The sequence below is a fragment of the Panicum virgatum genome, chromosome 7K (genome assembly GCF_016808335.1).
Source record: "Panicum virgatum strain AP13 chromosome 7K, P.virgatum_v5, whole genome shotgun sequence".
Lineage (NCBI taxonomy): Eukaryota > Viridiplantae > Streptophyta > Magnoliopsida > Poales > Poaceae > Panicum > Panicum virgatum.
This window is the reverse complement of record NC_053142.1, coordinates 4,413,381-4,433,940: the sequence shown is the minus strand read 5'-3', so window position 1 is coordinate 4,433,940 and position 20,560 is coordinate 4,413,381. Positions and strand designations below refer to the sequence as shown.

General features: G+C 45.2%; 2 protein-coding genes and 1 long non-coding RNA gene across 3 annotated transcripts; 2 read left to right on the top strand and 1 right to left on the bottom strand.

Moving 5' to 3' along the window:
* Positions 1-1,405: 1,405 nt before the first annotated feature.
* Positions 1,406-4,328, top strand: LOC120639852 (peptidyl-prolyl cis-trans isomerase Pin1-like; the record flags this gene model as incomplete). The annotated part of the gene is made up of 2 exons (XM_039915784.1): positions 1,406-1,793; positions 3,973-4,328. Coding segments are annotated over 2 exons (513 nt in total), but the record flags the coding sequence as incomplete, so codon positions are not given.
* On the bottom strand, positions 4,310-5,958 carry LOC120639636 (protein SRC2-like). The gene has a single exon (XM_039915491.1). It carries the CDS (start codon positions 5,897-5,899, stop codon positions 4,658-4,660), a length of 1,242 nt encoding a protein of 413 aa, XP_039771425.1. The 5' UTR covers positions 5,900-5,958; the 3' UTR covers positions 4,310-4,657.
* Positions 5,959-8,467: 2,509 nt separating this feature from the next.
* Positions 8,468-15,931, top strand: LOC120639635. Its single transcript, XR_005661529.1, has 2 exons — positions 8,468-8,874; positions 15,511-15,931. It is a non-coding gene; the product is annotated as an uncharacterized LOC120639635 (long non-coding RNA).
* Positions 15,932-20,560: the final 4,629 nt, after the last annotated feature.

Here is a 20,560-nt window from a genome sequence, read left to right as displayed (position 1 = left end):
ATGCCCCATTGAAATGATACCTAGACTTGTTCCTTCAGTTAATGTTATTGCACATCCATTTAATTAATTTCTGGGAGAAAGTTAGCACAGTTGGAGCACTGGCTTGTAGTGTTTCATGTTTACTGTTTTCCTGACTGATGTAAGATAAGTTATCCAATGCAGGTGTTCATGGTGACTACTTTAGTGTGGAGATGCATTATGAAGGATTTTTCTGTGGACTTGGCGAGAACAGGATATATATGGACAACAAGATAGATTGGTTTGAATTTTGCAACACTGATACATGGTCCCTATTGTATGTTGAGATTTGTCGGGGATTCTAGAATGCACAAATACAGCATCAGCTCCAGGGAAGTACTGAGTTCATGCCACAAGGGGCCACGTGAATAAAATGTTCGTCTTTGAGTTTATTCATCATTTTGACATGCATATTTTTATCACATTTTCTAACGCACATTTTGAATTCTTTCATTCTAAATTGTTCTAGAACAGAGTTCACCTTCCAGTTCCGTTTCGATTCTAATGCATATTGCTTGTACAAACCTTTTAGAGTAAATTGGATCATGTCATTCCAGATTTATAAATATCCAACAGACCATCCGTATCCTTCGTAGTTCAAGGTGCGAGCTGAGTGTGTGTGCGAATATATTTTTTTAGATTGATGCGGATTCATTTGTGAGCCACAGGCAACATCTGCGGTGAGCTGAGGTAACTCCAGCACGGCGAGCTGAGCCGTTCTACTCATGCTAAGCCGTTCCCCTTGCTATCTCATGCTCACAGTAGACAAATACGTGACATGGTGGGATTTGAACTGTAGACGCACCAGTGTCAAGTTCACGTATCGGATTAAGCAGATTACATGTTCATGGACTAATTTGCACGCATATACCTAGTTGTTGTATTCGGGATGCAATTTACTCTATCTTTTTCTTAATTTAACAGTTTATTGAGAAAGGAAGACCGCTGTAAAGTTCTAATTGGATCCAAGTGCTAATTGGTGAAAGTGCTAAACTTTAGCACTAGATTATCCAAATGGAAGTACTAATAAGGTGGGCTACACTTTAGTCTAGGTTTAAAAATTTTAGCATATACATAGATACTAATTTTTTTTTGAAAGCACCCAGAGCACTGGGGAGTCATGTAAGAAGTTAGGCGTCCACGCTGACCGGACTCAACGCAAACTAGGCTGCCTGAGCAGTCTCGGAACGCGCCTACTGAGCAATACACGCACACACACGCACACACGCACACCACGTGCTCGGCCCCACATAGATATTAATATGACAGCGTATCCTATAGAAACCAACCATCCTGTGCAAATTTTGGAGATGGTCATCCAATGGCTAGGAACAGAGGTAAGTTATTTTTCATTTAAATCCCCCACTCATCCATTCTAATCTCAAATTCCACGCTTGTACCTCCTCCAAACAAACCCGAGAGCGAGAATATCTCTCTCCAGTTTGTACCTAGGCAGAACTGCACAAAGCCAACCCACACACAGCCAACCGAGCGAGCGAGGGAGGCGGCGGAGAAAGGCATCAGCATGTCGTCGTCGGCGGCAGGAGATGGGGAGACGGTGCGGGCGTCGCACATCCTCATCAAGCACGAGGGCTCCCGCCGCAAGTCCTCCTGGAAGGACCCCGACGGCCGGGTCATCTCCGCCACCACCCGCGCCGACGCCGCCGCGCGCCTCCTCGACCTCCGCAACCAGATCCTCGCCGGCCAGGCCAACTTCGCCGACCTCGCCGCGCGCCACTCCGACTGCTCCTCCGCGCGCCGCGGCGGAGACCTCGGTACGGTCTATATCCCTGTCCCGGCTCCTTCGATTTCTTCGCTCCCGTCGTGCCGTGCTAGATAGATCTGGTGGTTACTCGAATCGATCCGTCAGTCTATCCAAGTTGTTGGCGCTATGTTTATTAGCATTGATGGGGTGTGTCCATAGATGAGAGTAACACAAACGTCTTCAGATGGGAATATGATTCGCGTCTTATCACGGAGCAAACAAACTATGATGTCGTCTTCTTATTGCAGAGAAACACAATTTATTCAGCCATCAAATCGTGTAATCTGGGATTGGTGGCATGCAGCCTTGCAGCTTTCTGATTACCTTTGCAATCCGCTGAATTTTACATATTCTGTACTGGAATCGACTGTGCACCTGTCTAATTTGACTGACGCAAATTGCACTCTAAACCCATTTGTTAGCTCATAAACTGCCTTGCTCAGTGCATACAAGTAAAACTTGTTTACAATGCGACTAACTGCTGTTCGGAATAGATTGTTGGTGTTATTGCAGTCTAGAATGCTAGAAATACATGTCAGTTGCCATCACAGAATCAGTAAAGCTGTAACATTGTTGACTGATTGCAGAAAAACGCTTTCCAAACTCAGCCTGACCGCTTGGTCCTGTTCAACATAGGTACAGAATATTATTATAGATCTGGGGAATTATTTGGACATTGTTTTTCTAACCAGTTTATAGGTTTGTTGCGCAGCACACAATACTGCAGATTAGACTTCACGTTTGGGGGTTTAAAGTTTAAACAACTCATGTTAATGGTGTTGAAATTGGAAACATATTATTTGTATTACATGATTTCATGGTGTTGAAAGTGGAAACATAATATTTGTATCACTTGGTTATTGGTAATGAAAACCAGGGCAGGGCCCTTTTATTTTAACGAAAACACATTACATTGATCTTTGAAGTCGTGTAATTTTGACAGTACTGTCAACTGTCTGATTAATACCTCAGTTCGTTGAATTTATCATGCGGCTATTTAAGTAATTTAAGCATAAACAATGAGATGGGCTGCACACTGATTGACCTCATTAGCTGATAAACTGACAATGTGTGTTCTGCATGGATCAACCTCTTTTTGGTAGTGATAGTGTGTTAACTATTAACTATGTCCCTGATCAGTAATGAATCATTGAAGTAGTATAACGAATCAGTTGAATTTACCATTTCCTGATCACATTGCCTGCTGGTCATGGTATGTCTGGCACAAAAGATTGCCCATTCAATTGCTGCCATTATTTATGAGATGATCTGTTTACAAGAGTTGGTTCATCATGGTGTGAATAAAAAGCGTATGAGTAGTTTATGGAAGATATGTTCATGTGATTCGAGTCATTTCTTTACAAGGCCATGCTTTGTAAGGTGTAGCAGTCCAGGGATCTTTAGTTAGAGCTAAATCAACGGAGTTTGATAATAGCTATAATCATTTAGAAGCGCTTAAATAGTTTCATAATTTTTTGTTGCTTTCAATCCGAACTCCAAAGGCATTACAATTGGTTGGTACATGTTTAGTGGTTACAATTGTTTCGTATTGTCAGTTTCAGTTTTCTGCACCCTGTGGTGGATGTGCTTGTGTGTGTTTTGCGGCACTTCATTATTCCATGTTTTGGTGTTCCATAATGCATGTTTGTGTTGCTAGACTTTTCAGCTGCTGTAATATATTTGCCATGTCAGAGGGAATCTGTTTTTTTCTTAGTGAAACTACATGGCTGCACACAATGAATGGTAGCATATGGTTTTCCCTCCTTACTCTTGAAGAATTTGTCATTTAAGATCAATAACTCTTTAGAGTAATAAAACCAATTAATTATCTAGTGGCTAATGAGAATCAGAAGCTAGTGATTTGTAACAACTCTGACATTGAAGGTGTGTGAATCTTACTTGTTTAACTCACAAGAAAGAGAGTTTGGATCATCTAATTCCCAAGTGTACCATGAGCATAGTAGTTCAACGTGCATCTCTTGTGCTGGAATTAAGCCGGGAAAAAAACACATATTGATGGTTAAAGGGGTTCTGCACATGAAGAAAAATATCTCTGCAAATCTTATCTACTGAATATTAAACAATATAGTAGCCCTCTCGTATGCAATCATTGTTAGCACAAGCAGCATGTGCCCTGCCAGTCCTGGTTCATGGATCTCATGTTTCCAATGGTAATATTTTAACCACAGGTTCCTTTGGGAGGAGGCAGATGCAGAAACCCTTTGAGGACGCTACCTTTGCCCTCAAGGTTGGTGAGCTCAGCGACCTCGTGGACACTGACAGTGGGGTTCACATCATCCTGCGGACTGCCTGAGTAGAGGCCCACACTGTCAGCTGAATGTCGGCTTTGAGCAATTAGTGCAAATGACTTTCATTTAGGGCCTGTATTTTTTCCCTTTCGCAGCCTGAGTGCATAACCTTCTGGACGAAGATAAATCATGTATCTTAACACGTTTGCAGTAGCATATTTGAGCTTAACCAACCTGCAGGGTCGATGCACCTGTAGGCCTCTGAATGCATAGTTGGTCTGGCGATGTTCTTTTTATTCTTTCTGATTCTGAAGTTCCATGATTATTGTCTCCTTGTGTGTCGTTGAATCTAGACAGACACATAAGTACAGACATTGGGTACCATCTATGGGGCAACTCATTCATACAAACTTTATGGGGCAACAATTAATGTTATTCGTACACAGGTTTATTTTTGAAACCTCATAGATACATGTCAAGTACACACAGGTTCCCACATCCACTATTCACAAGCGAACTACTATACTCATAGATCAGAGCTTAAAAGATGTTTTGGTTTGAGACTTTGAGTAAGTTTGCAAAAGCCATCGGTACTTGTATCAAAGGGAAATAAAAAAAAAGTATATCATGTCGCTCGAGGAGTGGAGGCAGAATATGGAGAATTGGTGGTGGGGCTAATTGCCCTGTCACCGTGGCCGTCTCTCGCTGCCGGTTGGCTAGGAGAGCGGGGAGAAGGGGTGGAGCGGTGAGTTGAGGAATAAGGAGAGGGAGCGGATGAATGGGCCGAGGAGCAGGGAGAGATAGCGAATGGGTAACCTGAGCTGTAGGGCGATGAGGAGGAAGACGAGGAGCTACGGGAGGAAAACGTGGAAGCCGGCGGATGACGGGAGGGCGGACGTGGACTTGTCCATGGTTCCTCCTTTGAGGGAGGAACTGCTGCTGTTACTCGTGCTTGTGCATGGTGCTGTGACAACATTTTGGACCTTGAATCCTCCTTCCTTGGGCTCATGATGGGCTGAGTAGGGGCATAGGCGCCGGCGTCATCATCACGGTGCAGGTCCTGTTTGGGCCGTGCTCCATCTGGCTTCCGTGGGCTGTTGTTGGATCGAGCAGGGGACATCGTCATCGTCCCTGTCGGCAGCGGGCCGGTCTGGGCACCAAGGATGATCTGAGTATGGGGGCCCACACAAACCTGAGTGGGGCCCTCTCGACCCAGCCCATTTCTCTTCCCGTTCCTCGGCTGCTGCTGCGGTGGAGCCGGAGCCGGAGCCGCCTCGTGCTTGGCGGCGTGCATGGCCGCCGGACGTGGAGGCGGCGGCGGCGGCGGATAGGCATCGGCCGCGGGACGTGGCGACTGCGACGACGGCACGGCCACCGGGTAGGCCATGACCACCGGCGGCTTCTCCTGGAGCTCAGCTGCTACCGGGGCGACGACGGGGCCGAGGCGGTAGGACACGTTGAGCACGCCGCGGGGCTCCCAGCGGTGCACCTTGCGGACCGGGTACGACGCGAGCCGCGGCTGCTGGGGGCCCGACTCCGACGACGTCGGCGCGCCGGCGGCCTGCAGGAGGTCGGCGAGCGGGACGATCACCTCGCCGACGTCGCGGTCGCCGAGGACGCGTTCGGCGCGGAGCAGCACGTGGAGGCACGCGCCGGCCGCCGCCGCCGCGGTGGGAGGGACGGCGAACCGGAGCGTGGCGTCCCAGCGCGGGTTCCGCCCGCCGAAGGGGTCCGGCGCCGTGCACTGCCGCGTCAGCGGGTCGCCGGAGATGGTCACCACGGCGTACACGTCCATGCGCGTGATCAGGTTCACGTTCTTGAGGTCGCGCGCCGACAGGAGGGTCAGCTCCAACTCCCTGTACGCCATGTGCTTAGCTCTGCTGGTTGATCTCTGTCTTGGTACAATCGGTCGATGGTCGTCTCAGTGCAAGCTTGCAGGTGAGCTACATATGCAAAAAAGAGAGCGTACCCAGTGCTGTAGGCTTTCCGCGCTGTGCGGGGTCTGGGGAAGGGTTGTCTTTAAGCCCCAAGCCTTACCCACACAAATGTGCAGAGGCTGGGGCTCGAACGCGAGACCTTCCGGTTACAGACGGTAGGCTCTACCGCTGCACCAGGCCCGCCCTTCCTATATATATAGGTGAGCTACATATGCAGCTCTACCTATATATAGGAGGTGGTGTCTTCAAGCGCCATAATAAGGTTCCAACAGTTAAAGAATTTTAAGGGACGGTTTGCAGTTGTCACCAATGGAATATATGTGCCCACACTTCTTTTATTGAAAAATATTTCTCAAACAATATAAATTTCCTACTATTTACAAATATGCTAGTTTCTGGAGGGAGTAACTTTTTAGATTTTGTTATTATACTGCTTAAAATTATTATGCTCTGTTTTGTTCACTGCGTCTTAAATTAGTTCTCCCTCTGGTCAGGAGAGCTTGACGTTTCAGACAGTATGATAACACTAATTGCACAGCACTTTGGCTGCCCAAAATGTCAAGTAAATCTGACTGGAGGCAGTAATAAGTAAAGAGCCATCGCAATAGCACAGAAAGCATAGGACCACAATTCTTTGGGCATGTTTGTAAGAGGGGAACTGCTCTAGAAATTTCAAACTTGGAGCGGCTCCTATGGAAAATGAATTGATCTGAATCCAATGGATAAGAGCCTCACAGTGATACCTAACAGCACTAATAGTAGCTTGCAGTTTAATAATATTCTGCAGCTTACAGGATCAGAGCATCCGATCCATTTCAAGGACAATGTTCTTTCACGAACGCTCAAGAACAATGTCGTTGTGGCTTCAATGTGATGAGGTGGTTCAGATTCACTTGTACACGAGGCCATATCTCTGCCTGTCTGCTTTATATTTGCCCCTCTTTTTATTCCTCGGTTTAATCACTTCTCTTGTCGCTGCAGGGTTCAGAGTTCTGCATAGGTACCATTTGTCTGAAACTGCTTTACAGCCGAACCTTTCAATGTCTAGTTTTGATTAAGATCATTTTTTTAGGAATACATTTGTTGGAATATTAGCAAGATTCCCAGTAATCCATAACTCTGTAAACCAAACGCTCCGTGAGAGATACATCTTGAGGTCATGAATGAATTGGTCCCTGCTCCTGCACACGCAAGGAGTCTTGATAGAACCTTACTTGCTCGACCATCTCTATATAACGGACGGAATTGATGCTTTCATTTTTCAGACTTTAATTTGTTGGACGGATCATTATCCAGCCATAACAGGAGTTGATCGATCGATATCGTATCCTGTCCTGGATGTCGAGGTCACCTTGTGAAATTCACCAGGAGCATATTAAGGCAATCATATATATAGTTCTTGATCATGGAAATTGAGTACAGAGGCATGCAAGACAGCAAGAATACACCATGCATAGCATGTCCAACTTGCATCTTCCTACAATTGTTAGCTATCTTCAATTCTTCACAGATTCTTCACAAGAGAAATTTTACAAAGGTTGAAATAAATGAAGATCGCCTATCAGGCTGAAATGGCCTAAGACATAAGAGGTAACTATATAAAAGTATCAATCAGTACCAAAATAGATATGACCCATACCAAAAAGGTACCTCTCGGTACCTCCTAGTGCTTTACCAAAATAGGAAAGGTATGCTAGCTATAAATTGTATAGTATGATCAAGTATTTAAGCTGCTTGTGTTGAAAGGCTGTGCTAGGCTGTCCCAATAAAGCAAGTTTATTATTTATGCAGATCAAATTGTGACAAGCATCATGTGCTTTCCCCCTAACTGGAATACAAATATACAATGTGCAATCATAACTTTAGACCTGCCAGTGTATGACTTTTTTTTTTCATTTTACCACAACAATACATTGCGTATTGTTCTGCTCAAATACAAAGATAGCAATTTTTTTTATCTTCCCTTTATGGGATCGACCTGGCTCTTCAGTCTTCACTAACTTTGCCAAGGTCTAGAGGTTACAGGTATCGATCCTTCTGTCCTCCCTGTCCTTGATTCTTGGGTGGGTACAGGAGGATAGATCGGAGTAACAAAAATATGTTCTGATTGCAGAGAAACAAACATTTTCATTCAACCATTGAGTCTTGTAATTTGCGTATTATATTGTTAATATGTACAGATTTGCAGTTGCAGCTATCCGATTAGCTTTTTCAGTATGGTAATACATAACGGCTATTGCATAACAAAAACCGGTCTTCAGGGGTGGGCTCAGTATGGAGCAAAGGTATTCAGTTGAATACCCATTATTTTTGACAAATTTTGTATACATAGGCATTTCTCAAGTATATGCAGGAAAAACAAAAAACAAACACTCTAATAGTACAAATGGGCTCCAAAATAACAAACAACCCACAACTTCTCATCCAACCGAGCGGACCACGATCCCCCGCCGGCCCACACGCCCCTTCCTTTCCTCCCCGGCCCACCCCGCGCTCCAGATTCCCTGCACTGCCTCCCTCCCGTCTCCCAACTCTCCCAATCCCTAGAGGCGGCGGCAGGGCCGGCGGGCCGGCGGCGGCGGCGGCGCGGCCAGGCCTGGGCGGCTGTGCGCGGCGCAGGGGCGGAGCGGAGGCCGGTTGGGGCGCTGGGCACTGGCGCAAGGCACAGGAGGCTGGCCGGCAGGGGCGCATGCAGGACGGTAGGAGGCAGCAGCGGCGGCCGCGCCCTGCAGCTGCTCCCTGCTGCCCTGCTCGGTGGGCGGCGGCAGGCAGCGCCCTGAGCCCCTGACCGCTAGGCGCTAGCAGCGCGGGCGGCCAGCCGGGCTGGCAGGGGCTGCCGGCTGCCGGCTGCCGGCGTCCGGGTGCGGCGACCAGCGGCGCTCCGTGCCTCCGTATCAATTACTAGGTATGTAGAGGATGATTTTGTTTTTATAGATAGACGTAGAAACGGTTACTGCAATGCTATTTGTTGTTTTCTAATTTTATTCTCTATTTATTTCATGTATTCCCATTTTAATATATATGTTGAACCATTTTAAATTATAAATAATTTATATTATTGGTATTTAATTATGTGCTACTAATTGTACTTTGAGCTGTCAAATAAATTCTTTTAGTACTACTTGAAATTTTGAATATCCACCAGCTAAATTGTGAGCCCGCCACTCTGTGACACCCCGTCTAAGGCTTTAATAGGATTAATAGGATATTCATACCAACAAGTTGTAACTTTTTTTTCGGAAACCGGTCTCCAAAGAACTCCGAGGTTAAGCGTGCTCGGCCCAGAGAAATTTGGGGATGGGTGACCGACCGGAAAGTTCTTCCCGGGTGCGCACGAGTGAGGACAAAATGTGCAGAAAAGAGACTTTCTATATCCTAGAAAGCAGCCAGATGTAAGTGGGCCCGGCCTCGGGGAGGCGGGACGTTACAGAATGGTATCAGAGCCGACTCTCGTGGTTTCACGGGCACGTACGAGCGTAAGTGCGGAGGCATGGGCACGGACGCGTGGGGGCGCAGATGCCACCTTCATGTCCACGGGCGCGTGGCGGGTCAGTGCGCGGGCATCTGGGATGCGCCGTTGGCACTGGACGCACGGACCTGGCACAGGGACCATTGGCACTGGATGCACGGACGTGGCACATGGGTTGCTGGCACTGGATGTACGGGACGTGGCCAAGAGAGGACGTTCCTGGCTTGGGATTGACCGACGAGGACGTCGGTCTCTTAAGGGGGTGAGCATGTGACACCCCGGCCCAGGGCTTAATAGGATTAATAGGATACTCATACCAACAAGTTGTAACTTTTTTCCCGGAAGTTGGTCTCCAAAGAACTCCGAGGTTAAGCGTGCTTGGCCCGAAGAAATTTGGGATGGGTGACCGACCGGGAAGTTCTTCCCGGGTGCGCACGAGTGAGCACAAAGTGTGCAGAAAAGACTGGTGTTGGTTCGTGGTACAAAACTTGCTTAGATCTACTCAAGAAAAATATGGTTTTGCATGTTACTTTACTGTAGATTTATCTATAGTTTTATCTTTCAAAAGTGAGTTTAATGCCCAGTTATTTGAGTACTACTCTAAAAATATCAAACCAAATTTTTTTAGATTAGTTTTATCTTTCAAAAGTGAGTTTAATGCCCAGTTATTTGAGTACTACTCTAAAAATGTCAAACCAAATTTTTCTAGATTCCTTGTGAAGTGTTGTTTCTGGTGGTGCAACTTGCTCATATGTTTCTCTGCTGTTTATTAAGGTTTTAGCGTGTTTTCGTATGCGTCCCGCCTCCCCGAGGCCAGGCCCGCTTACATCTGGCTGCTTTCTAGGACATAGACAACCACCAGTCTTTTCTGCACACTTTGTCCTCACTCGTGCGCACCCGGGAAGAACTTCCCAGTCGGTCACCCATCCCCAAATTTCTCCGGGCCAAGCACGCTTAACCTCGGAGTTCTTTGGAGACCGGCTTCCGGAAAAGAAGTTGTAACTTGTTGGTATGAGTATCCTATTAATCCTATTAAGCCCTGGGCCGGGGTGTCACATGCTCACCCCCTTAAGAGACCGACGTCCTCGTCGGTCAATCCCAAGCCAGGAACGTGCTCTCTTGGCCACGTCCCGTACGTCCAGTGCTAGCAGCCCATGTGCCACGTCCGTGCGTCCAGTGCCAATGGTCCCTGTGCCACGTCCGTGCGTCCAGTGCCAACGGCGCATCCCAGATGCCCGCGCACTGACCCGCCACGCGCCCGTGCATATGCCGGTGGCATCTGCGCCCCCACGTGCCCGTGCTCATGCCTCCGCACTTACGCACGTACGTGCCCGTGAAACCGCGAGAGGCGGGACGTTACAATCACACGGTGGGAAATCCGCAGTCCATATCAGGCGGCAGATAGCGACAGCTCGTTTGAATTGAGCCTTATCACCTCCTGGTATGCTCATCATACGGGACCAGCGCACGTATGAAACACGTGGGCTATTCTAAGGACTATCAGAGCACTCACCTTGCTTACCTCAGCGTAGGTGCGTCGTTACGGAATAACAGTGGTGCACAAAAGTAAGATTTAACAGAAAGTAAAGAGCTGAAAGTGCTGGAATAAAATAGATACATAGATGCCACCATGACTAATAAAACCTAGATATGGTGTACGAGCTATCTATCTTATTCCTTAGCGCAACTAGCGTCAAACTTTCGAAACCGAACATTTTGCAAGCCAAAAAGTTAGTTTTAAACTTAATTAAGCATACAAGTAATCATCCCCAGTGCGTTTCGGCTCTGATACCAGTTGTGACAGAACCGGCTAAATTAAACCAGTTTAAATGCGCTAACTATCATCTTAAGAATTAATCAAGTAACCGCGCACTTAAAACGGTGTAATCTGGCAGCCTGTTGGGTTAAGGATCAAAAACACTAGAAGTCTCACCCGAAAGCGAGCGCAGATGGTTACATGCAGACAGAAATTTCTCAAATTTAAATTACAAAATAGAGCTTAACAAAAGGGGTTTATGTAAAATATCAAAGTTCAAAAAGCAGCGGCAATTAAATAGAAGTTTGATTCAAAAAATCACGATACTACGAAGACGTGAGGATGTCACATCGAGCCCACCGATGTGGATCCTGGTTAGCTCCAACCAGCAGCAGTTGCCTAAAAACAGGGTGACAACAAACCCTGAGTATACTAATACTCAGCGAGACTTACCCGACACGGGTATACTTAGCCCACTATCTAAACATGCAAAGCTTTTTGGCTCTGGAGTTTGTTTTGCTGAAAAGCCACTAGTATTGGATCCTTACTTTCAATATTTTAGCTCCAATTAGTTTGATAAATAACACTAGATTTGCCTGAACAGCTAATACACACACGGATGATCATATTATCTTTTTAAGAACATAACCATACATCCACCTTTCATTTTTCTGTCCTTTCAATCCTTACTACGATGCGACGCATTGACCAAGGCTCTCATATCCGCGAGTCACGGCGAATCTATCCGATTTAACCTTGCAAGGTGGGCCTAACTCACACGCCCAGTGCGACCCGTCGGGTCACACCACGCAACTGTTCCCATGATTACCCCGAAGTCTGAATCGAGCCCGCAAACACCCGGATGATGAGTCCCGCACGTGCGAACACCCGGTGAACCCGTGGACCACTTCACCATCCGTCATCCCTACCCAGCATCGCATGTCGAGACTCAGATTCTGACGCAATTTAGGTAATTAGCTTACTGGTTTCGACTACCTCCTACTTCCGGCATGTGGTTAGTATTGTTCAATCCTCAGTCAAAGAGCCAACAACGGAACGGTCCTCAATCGACACAGGCAGAGACTCAACTTTCCTTTAACCCATAATCATGTCCAACTTTCCTCCGCCCGGTCTCCATTTTTCCTTTCTTTTCTCAATGCTTCATTCTCCAATAACTTTTTCATAAGTAACAAGACCTATCTCTCGCGAGTGACAGGAATCACTCGGCTTCTACCGGTTCCTAATTAGCAAAGCAATTCTAACAGTGCCTGTATACTAGTAGAGACCCATAGGTACCTAGGGAGAAACATGCATACTAGGGTTTCAGTCAACTCCTAGAAAACTTATTGCGCAATATTTAAAAAATAACATTGAATACTGAAAATAGAGGTTATGCTTCGGGGCTTGTCTGAGAGTAACACTAAGCTAGTGTTAGTATTAACAAGGCCTTGGGCCTTCCCGACTTTGAGCCGGGTCTTCGGTTGCTCCAGCGGTTCCTTCTTGCTTTAGGATGCGTCCACCCAACACCGTCTTGTGGTTCGGTTCCGTCAGCACGTGATCCACGTCCGCACGTTGTGCGTCTAGCGTACCTAAATGAGATGCAACGATGCAAGCACACGAACTTAAGGAAACACCACATGATGCATTTAAAAAGAACACAGAGGCAAGTATAAGGTCACAATTGCGTGGGCGCTGATGACGCAAAGCAATGTAACGCGATTAAAAGAAAGACCTGACTGGGCAATCATTTATCGAGTAAACACAACAAACAAACTCAAAAGGCAAAAGGGTTGGTGCTGCAATAAGAGAATTCAGGTTCAATTTATTTTAGCCTGAAGTGTTTCCTATAAGAAATATCACTAACCTGCTTAGAGAGACTAAGCATAGGCAAGGTAAATAACAATTGGTCCTAATAGGGTTAACATTATTCACACATGAACAAAAAGTTAGCTGCTGCATTTAAACATGCAGAAAAGCATTAACTAGCAACCATTGGAAGGAAAAGCTCTAGCTAGAAACTAATCAAATGCAAGACTTGACAAGCAGCCATGATTTGGTAACACACATATATCAGCAAGATAAGCTAAACAATTAAATATCTACAAGAATGCGCACCTCTTATGGTCATGAAACTTTACCAATAAATACACATGCAAAGACTAGGCTAATGCATGAATATTGCATGCTCAAGATTTACAATTAATTTAGCGCCAACAAAACAAGCTTTTATTGAAAATAAGCATGTGAGAGCAATATAAATGCAAAACTCAACAATTTCTGTAAACACATGGCCATATTGAATGTTGGGAAGACATCACAACATCATACAAAGGTAGTGGAAACATATTTTCTATTTTAGCATTTATATATTATTTATAAAGCATTTAAGACTATTTATAAAGCACTATCCAAGTTAAATCAAGAACTTAGTCCTACATGCAGTAAAAATTCTGAAATTTTTACCACAGAACATACATCGTATGAGGAACCTACCATAAAACTTTCATAGCAAACGGAGCAACACAACTACAAATATGAATTTATTTCTAACAAACATAGATAAATACCTAGAGCAATATTTTTCTACTAAAGCATACAATATTATGCATCTACTGCATAGATATATTTTCAAGGATTCCAAAACATCTTCATTTGCTATTTTACGATTTTTCTACCATTTACTATGCATTTTCAAAGCTTGCAACCACTTAAACTAACATTTAAATTAGAGAAAAAATTATTTATAAACTGAAGATCAACCTGTAAGGAAAGTTGTAGATATTAGAACAAGGAATCCAACAAATTTTAGTTTGCATTTTTCTGATTTTTCTATGATTTACTATAATTTTTCAAAGTTTCAGCCAATTATTGGAAAAGAGCCCTTCGCAGCACTATTCAATTCATATGAGTCTATAGCTGTGCAGAAAACCCCCTGGACTTGTGTCAATTGTTGCCCGAGGTCCCTGGTCGCGATTTGGAACAGAGGAGCGCACGGGGAGCTCGATTCCGGCGACGATGCTCACCAGTGGCGAGGGGAAAGAGGGGGAGGAGCAAGAGGAGGTCGAGCTCTACCCGTTGGTGGGTTCGGACGGGGTTGGGGGCGGCTGGAGAGGCGCCGGCGGCGGGAGCAGTGAGTAGCGGGGTCAGGCTGGGAAGCTTCAGCGCGACGAGGAGAACCCGTTCAGAGGGCTAGATTGGGCGGAGAAGGGCCGGAGGTGGGGGTGCGGCGTACGGGGCCGGCGGCAGCCATGGCGGGCGGCAGTGGCTGCATTACCGCGAGGCCAGGGGTCAGTGGAGGTTAGGGGGAAGGCTGAGGAGAGTAAGAGGGTCGCGAGAAGCTCACCAGGGGCTTGATTCGAACGGAGGAGGACCGGATGAGGCGGATCGACGGCGGCCAGAGCTCTGGCGGAGCTTCCATGGTGGACGGCATTGGGGAGCCGATTCCGAAGAGGGAACGCGCAGTTGGGTTCGGGGAGGGGTGGCGTGGGTGCGGAGTGGGGCAAGAAGGATCGGGGCACGCCGAATCGGAGCGGAGCGGCAGGGAGTAGCCGGCGCGGCGGGGCAGGCCCGAGCTGCGGAGGCGCCGCTCGGCTCAACCCGAGAAGGAAGAGGGGAAAAATGAAAACGAGAACCGGGCGCCGTGAATGGATAAGAACGTGCTCATTTGGAGGCCAAGGATCGCTGGACGGTCGACGCGTGGACGCAGACGTCGAGAAGCGGCGACGGCGTGAGTAGAGGAGGACCGGTCTAACCGGTACCAGCCTCTGGTCTGATCGGTCACGGCCAAACCGAAGTTAGTCCGTTTTCTGACCTCCCAAACTCAAAATTTTCAAAATAAACTCGAAAAATTTTGAATACAAAAGTTGTCCAAAATTTTAAATCCTACAACTTTCCTTTCAGGCACAAACTCATTTGAAGCTTAGTTTCAAAGTTAAAACCTTAAACTTGAGTGTTTGAAATTTGTCCTATTCAAAGCAAAATTAAAAGTTTTTTTCAAATTTTGTGCTGAAACTTGAAAAACCATAAACAAGAAAGTTTTTCACCACTCCAAACTCTACAACTTTGTTTTTAGACAAAAGTTTAGTTGAGCAAGAATTTAAAAGTTATTGTTAAAGCATGTTTTATTAGATTGAAATCTAAGCATCATTTCATGTATTAAAGTGCTAGCAAAATTTAATCAAATAGTTTTTTTTGCATGCACGGTTAATGCTAAAGATGATGTTAAACACATGATTAACCTTAACTACAAGTGATTAACACCTGGGTGTTACACACTGCCGGTCTCGAGTCATCATTTGCTGGTGTATCTTGTGCAGGACGTCTTCGTATCCTATAGTGCAAATCCATGGTCTGCTGCTTTTGGTGCTGGAATATGTTGTATTTGTGTCATGTCATAAAGGGAGGCACAGAAAAAAAAATTCCTTCTGGACACGGCATACTATTGTGCATTCCCATTGTAAGTGATGTAGGAGCAAGTATTATAATAAGCTGTAAGCAGGCTACAGGCTAAATGTTGAGGTGGAGAAGAGAGTAGGGCGGAGGGAGAAGAAGCGGGCTCTAAGTTTGAACTCGACATAAGAACCAATAAATTTTGTAAGAGAGACAAGTGGACCATGTATTATGGTGAAGAGCTAACTTGTACGAGTGAGTTGTGAGATGGGCTGTAAAGATCCTTGCAGCTCGTAGCGTTACTCTAAAGAGGGAACTCTGTTTCAGGTTGTGTTTAGTTCGCGAAAATTTTTGGGTTTTGGTACTGTAGCACATTTCGTTATTATTTGATAATTAATATCCAATTATAGACTAATTAGATTTAAAAGATTCATCTCATATAAAATAATTATACTATATAATTAGTTATTTTTTCAACTACATTTAATGCTCCATGCATATGTCCAAAGATTTGACGTGATGAGTACTATAGAAAATTTTTTAAGAACTAAACAGGGCCTCAGTTGATCTCTATTTACAATGACTAATCAAGCCGGTTGTTTTCTAGCCTAGAGTGTCACGTGACCATTTAGACAGGTGTCCTCAAGCAGTATGCCAAAATACATAATCCTATGGAAACTTTTGTTCAGGAGAAGGCGAAGACCACACATGAGAACACAAGGTACCTGCGCGATCAACTTCACTCAGTAATATAAATTCAGGAAAAAATCCATCCTCCAACTAACTTAAAATTTTAATTTTCAACCTTCAACTATAAAACTGGATAACAGAGGCCATCCAGCTGCCGAAACCGAGGAAACTTGGCCTTTAGGATCATTTCAAAGGTATTTATTAAAAAATAAAACAATCAAATTAGATCGACAAAATCAAAACTAATTTATTTTAAATCAGACAAATATGAAACTAGTACAAAAAGTTTTCTAAAAATATAACCTATCTTTTATTGCTTTATTTGAATTTTAGTTATTCAAAAATAATAGGCATAATTACAAGCAACTAAATACTATGAATATGAAAAACTTGGATCTGAATAACTGATAAATATATAGATAGGCTACATTTTTAGAAAACTTTTGATACCTATTCCGTACTTATTCATTTAAAATGAATTACATTTAAATTTTTAAGTTTAAATTTAAATATTTTTAATTTTCACAAAATGAAAACCTACCTTTGAAACCATCTAAAGTGTCAAATTTGGCTGGTTTCGATAGTTGGATGGTCTCTGTTATCCGATTTTGTAGTTGAAGGTTGAAAATCAAACTTTTGTGATAGTTCGAGAGTGTAAACCGAATTTTTTCCTAATATAAACTACATGCTTCTCTGGATATATTCCATTTGGACAGAGGTGTAAAGACTGCAGGAGGAACTATTCAACAAGAACAAGGAGTCAAGCTTCGACATGGAAAATCTGCAGAGCGTGAATCAGCTACTCTCTCGCAAGAATCACCAGCTGAGAAGGCGAGGATATGGTGGCCATTTCCGTGCCCAGCTCCCATAGAGAATCAAAATTAGATGGAGCTCTACCAAACATGCCCTTAATATTGTGTGCACTTCATGTCCTGATTCAGTCCTGCGTTTGGGATTTTCTTGTGCTCTGTCTCAGTTCATGAAATTGTTTTAACATTCCATCGTTAACTGCTGGTTTTATTCGAACCATGTGTTGGAGGCCAAAATTGGCAATAACCGAGGCCGACCGGTCTGCCTGTAATCCGAGTAGGGTTAAGGTTTCATGTTATGAGTCCTATTGTAACCCGATTTGGAAAGGATACGTCCTCCCGGGACTATAAATATAAAGACTGCGGCCGACTGAGGATTTTCTAACCACAATCGTATCAAAATTATTCTCTTTACTCAATCTCTCAAACCCTAATCTTTTCCAACCCCTTTGCTGTTCTTTGCTCGTCTCTACAGCGTTCAAGGGCGTCTTGAGTGGCCTGCCGACCTCAAGACAACCTTAGTTCTTCAAGCTCCGACGGGGTCCCTCCCGAGCTCGAGGCCCTAGGTTTCGCGTGTTTCTGCCTTCAATCGGTCTGACCGGTTGGAGTGGCCGGTCTGACCGGTCGCCGTCTGAAGCCTGCTGGTGAAGATCGTTTGCAATCCGCGCGTGCTAGCGTGCCGGTGTGTTGACCAGATTAGCGTCAACATACTTTTTGGGAACTCCGCTGGGGAAGAAGAAGCAATCTACATCGGTTACAATTATCGGTGAAATAGGAGATGCTTCCAAGGTAGATCCGTTGAATGATATCAATGTCACTTATGAAGTATCCGAGGAGCAGCGCCAGAAGTTCGAAGCCGATTTGAAGCGGTAGAACGAGGAGATCAAGGCGAAGATGCTTGCATGCTATGGGAAGACCCGGCAAGGTGTGATCGAGAAGGAAAAGTTCGTCATGCCAGGGACCCAATCTGCTACACCGCCTACTCCTCAAGTCGTCAATGTAAGTTCTGCCCCTCAAGGTCTATACAGCATGTTATTATCTGATCTTGGGAAGAAGATCAATGCCGCGCAACTGTCCACGCAAAACACTCTGATTGATCTATCTGAGCGTATGGATAGGATGGAGAAGGGTAAGATTATAAATACTGCATACTCTACCAAAGATCTTATCCCTAGTTTGGCAGCTCCTACGTCTACAGTTAGTGTGGAATTTGGGATGCCACCGAATTATTTCGCTGGGCAGTCATCACCGTCAGGCGCCGTTCGGCCAAACACGGCCGAACCGGTCAGACCGGTTGCAACGACCGGTCAGATCGCTGCCTCGGCGGCAGGTGCGATCAGACCGGTCCCTCAGACTGGTCAGACCAGTACCATGGTGATGGGCTCGGCGTCTGCTCCGGCTCTTGCACCAACTCCGAGTTCGGCTGCTCCTGGCCGAACTGATGAGTTGGAGGGTTTCGTGCCGCTGTATACCACCAGATCTTACGGCGAACCTCCTTTCCCACCCGCTATGCCACTAGATGTTTGGGATGATTTGACAAAAAATAATCTCCATCATGCTACACAGACGATGAGTACTACTGAACCAGCAACTAATCATTTAGCAACAAATGCCCAAACATCTAGTAGCGGGAATTATGAAGCCAATCTTGCTAGGATGAGAGCGGATTTGAATACTTTGCTTGGTACCAAACTTAGTCAGTTGGGTATAAATCCTGATAGAAATCGGTTTTATCAAAGACCGTACCCCGATACTTATGATTTGGTTCCTTATCCTACGGGGTGGCGCATTCCCGATTTTATTAAATTTAGCGGGGACGATAATCGGTCAACTTGGGAGCACATAAGTCAATATGTTGCTCAATTGGGTGAAGCTAGTTCTAGTAACTCTTTGCGAGTGCATTTATTTTCTTTATCGTTAACTGGACCTGCTTTTTCTTGGTTTTCTACTTTACCACCAAATTCGGTCCGCTCTTGGAACGAATTAGAACAAAAATTTCATGATCACTTTTATAGTGGGGATAATGAAGCAAAGTTGACAGATTTAACATCGGTTAAACAAACTAGAGATGAATCAGTATCCGATTATTTCAAGAGGTTTAAAGAAGTTAAAAACCGATGCTTTAATCTGTCAATTTCTAATAAGGATTTGGTAGATGTTGCTCTTAATGGTTTGCGCTCATACTTGAAAGAGAAACTCAAAGGAGTTGATTACTTTAATCTTAATGCTTTGCAACTTCGGGCAATGAACCAAGAGTATAAAACTAAAAATTCCAAAGATGCATATAAGCCTCATCAGTCTAATACTCATGTTGTTGAATATGATTCCGATTCTTCGGCCGATGAGGATAATGAGGTCTACACCGCTGAATTTGTTTGGCCATCATCGGCCAAACCTTGTTCTTATGCATCGTTTAAGCCGACTCAAAAGGATCGGAAAGAAGAGATGAAATTTACATTTGATGTTTCCAATGTGATTGTATTTTTGATGAGTTGTTGCGTTTGGGACATATTAAGATTAATCATGTCATACCGCCGCTTGAAGAGTTAAAGCAGCGAGCATATTGTAAATTTCATAATTCTCATTCTCATGCAACTAACGATTGCAATGTGTTCCGTCGCCAGGTTCAATCGGCCATGAATGAAGGATGATTGATTTTTCCTGAGATGAAGATTGATAAGACACTGTTCCCTGTTCACACCAACACGCATACCATCGATCTGAGCAATGCCAAGGTGCCGATTCGGCCAGAACAAGCCGAAGGAGTGGAGGGCAAAAATGTGGTGATTAGTGAAGCAATGCCGAAGAATGTCAATGATAAGATTCTGTCCAGGGAAGTGGTTCTGGAAAAGGCTCCTGATGGCAAGGAGCTAATAAAAATTACTATCAGAGCTCAAGTGCCCGGGGGGCAAGAAAGTTCTTCTGCTGCTGCAAGTCAGCCTGCTGTCCAGGACCGACCGGCCAGACAGGTCCGCCCCAGAGCCGACTAAGGACTTTCAAACCCAAGCGCCCGGAAGAGGGTACTTGGAAGAAGAATGTGCCAAAGATTCAAGGGAAGATGGTTGCTTTGAAACCAACCTTTGGCCATCTTCTGAACAAGTACACGCATGCCGTTCAACAAGATCGGCCACTAAAAAAGAGATCTTGGTCACCCCCCGCGTTGAGGTGGTTCTCCAATGAGGGAAGGGCCAAAACAAACGCAGAGGTGATGTTGTCACCGTGTTCCCACCACAGAAGGCATATGCTTCCATGCCATGGATGCTTCCGGCGTCAAATGCTACAGATCTAGTATGGGAACACGAAGGAGTCTGGATGTAGTGCTTCCCCATGCCATATCCACCGCATTATCAGGGGGAAGGGTCCAGGACGCCGGTGCATGACCGATTGGGCTCATGCCAATCTGGTCAGCAACAGCAGGTTGCACTGGTCAGACCGGTCCAGCCCGACCGGTCTGACCGGTCTCAGCAGAGACCGGCCC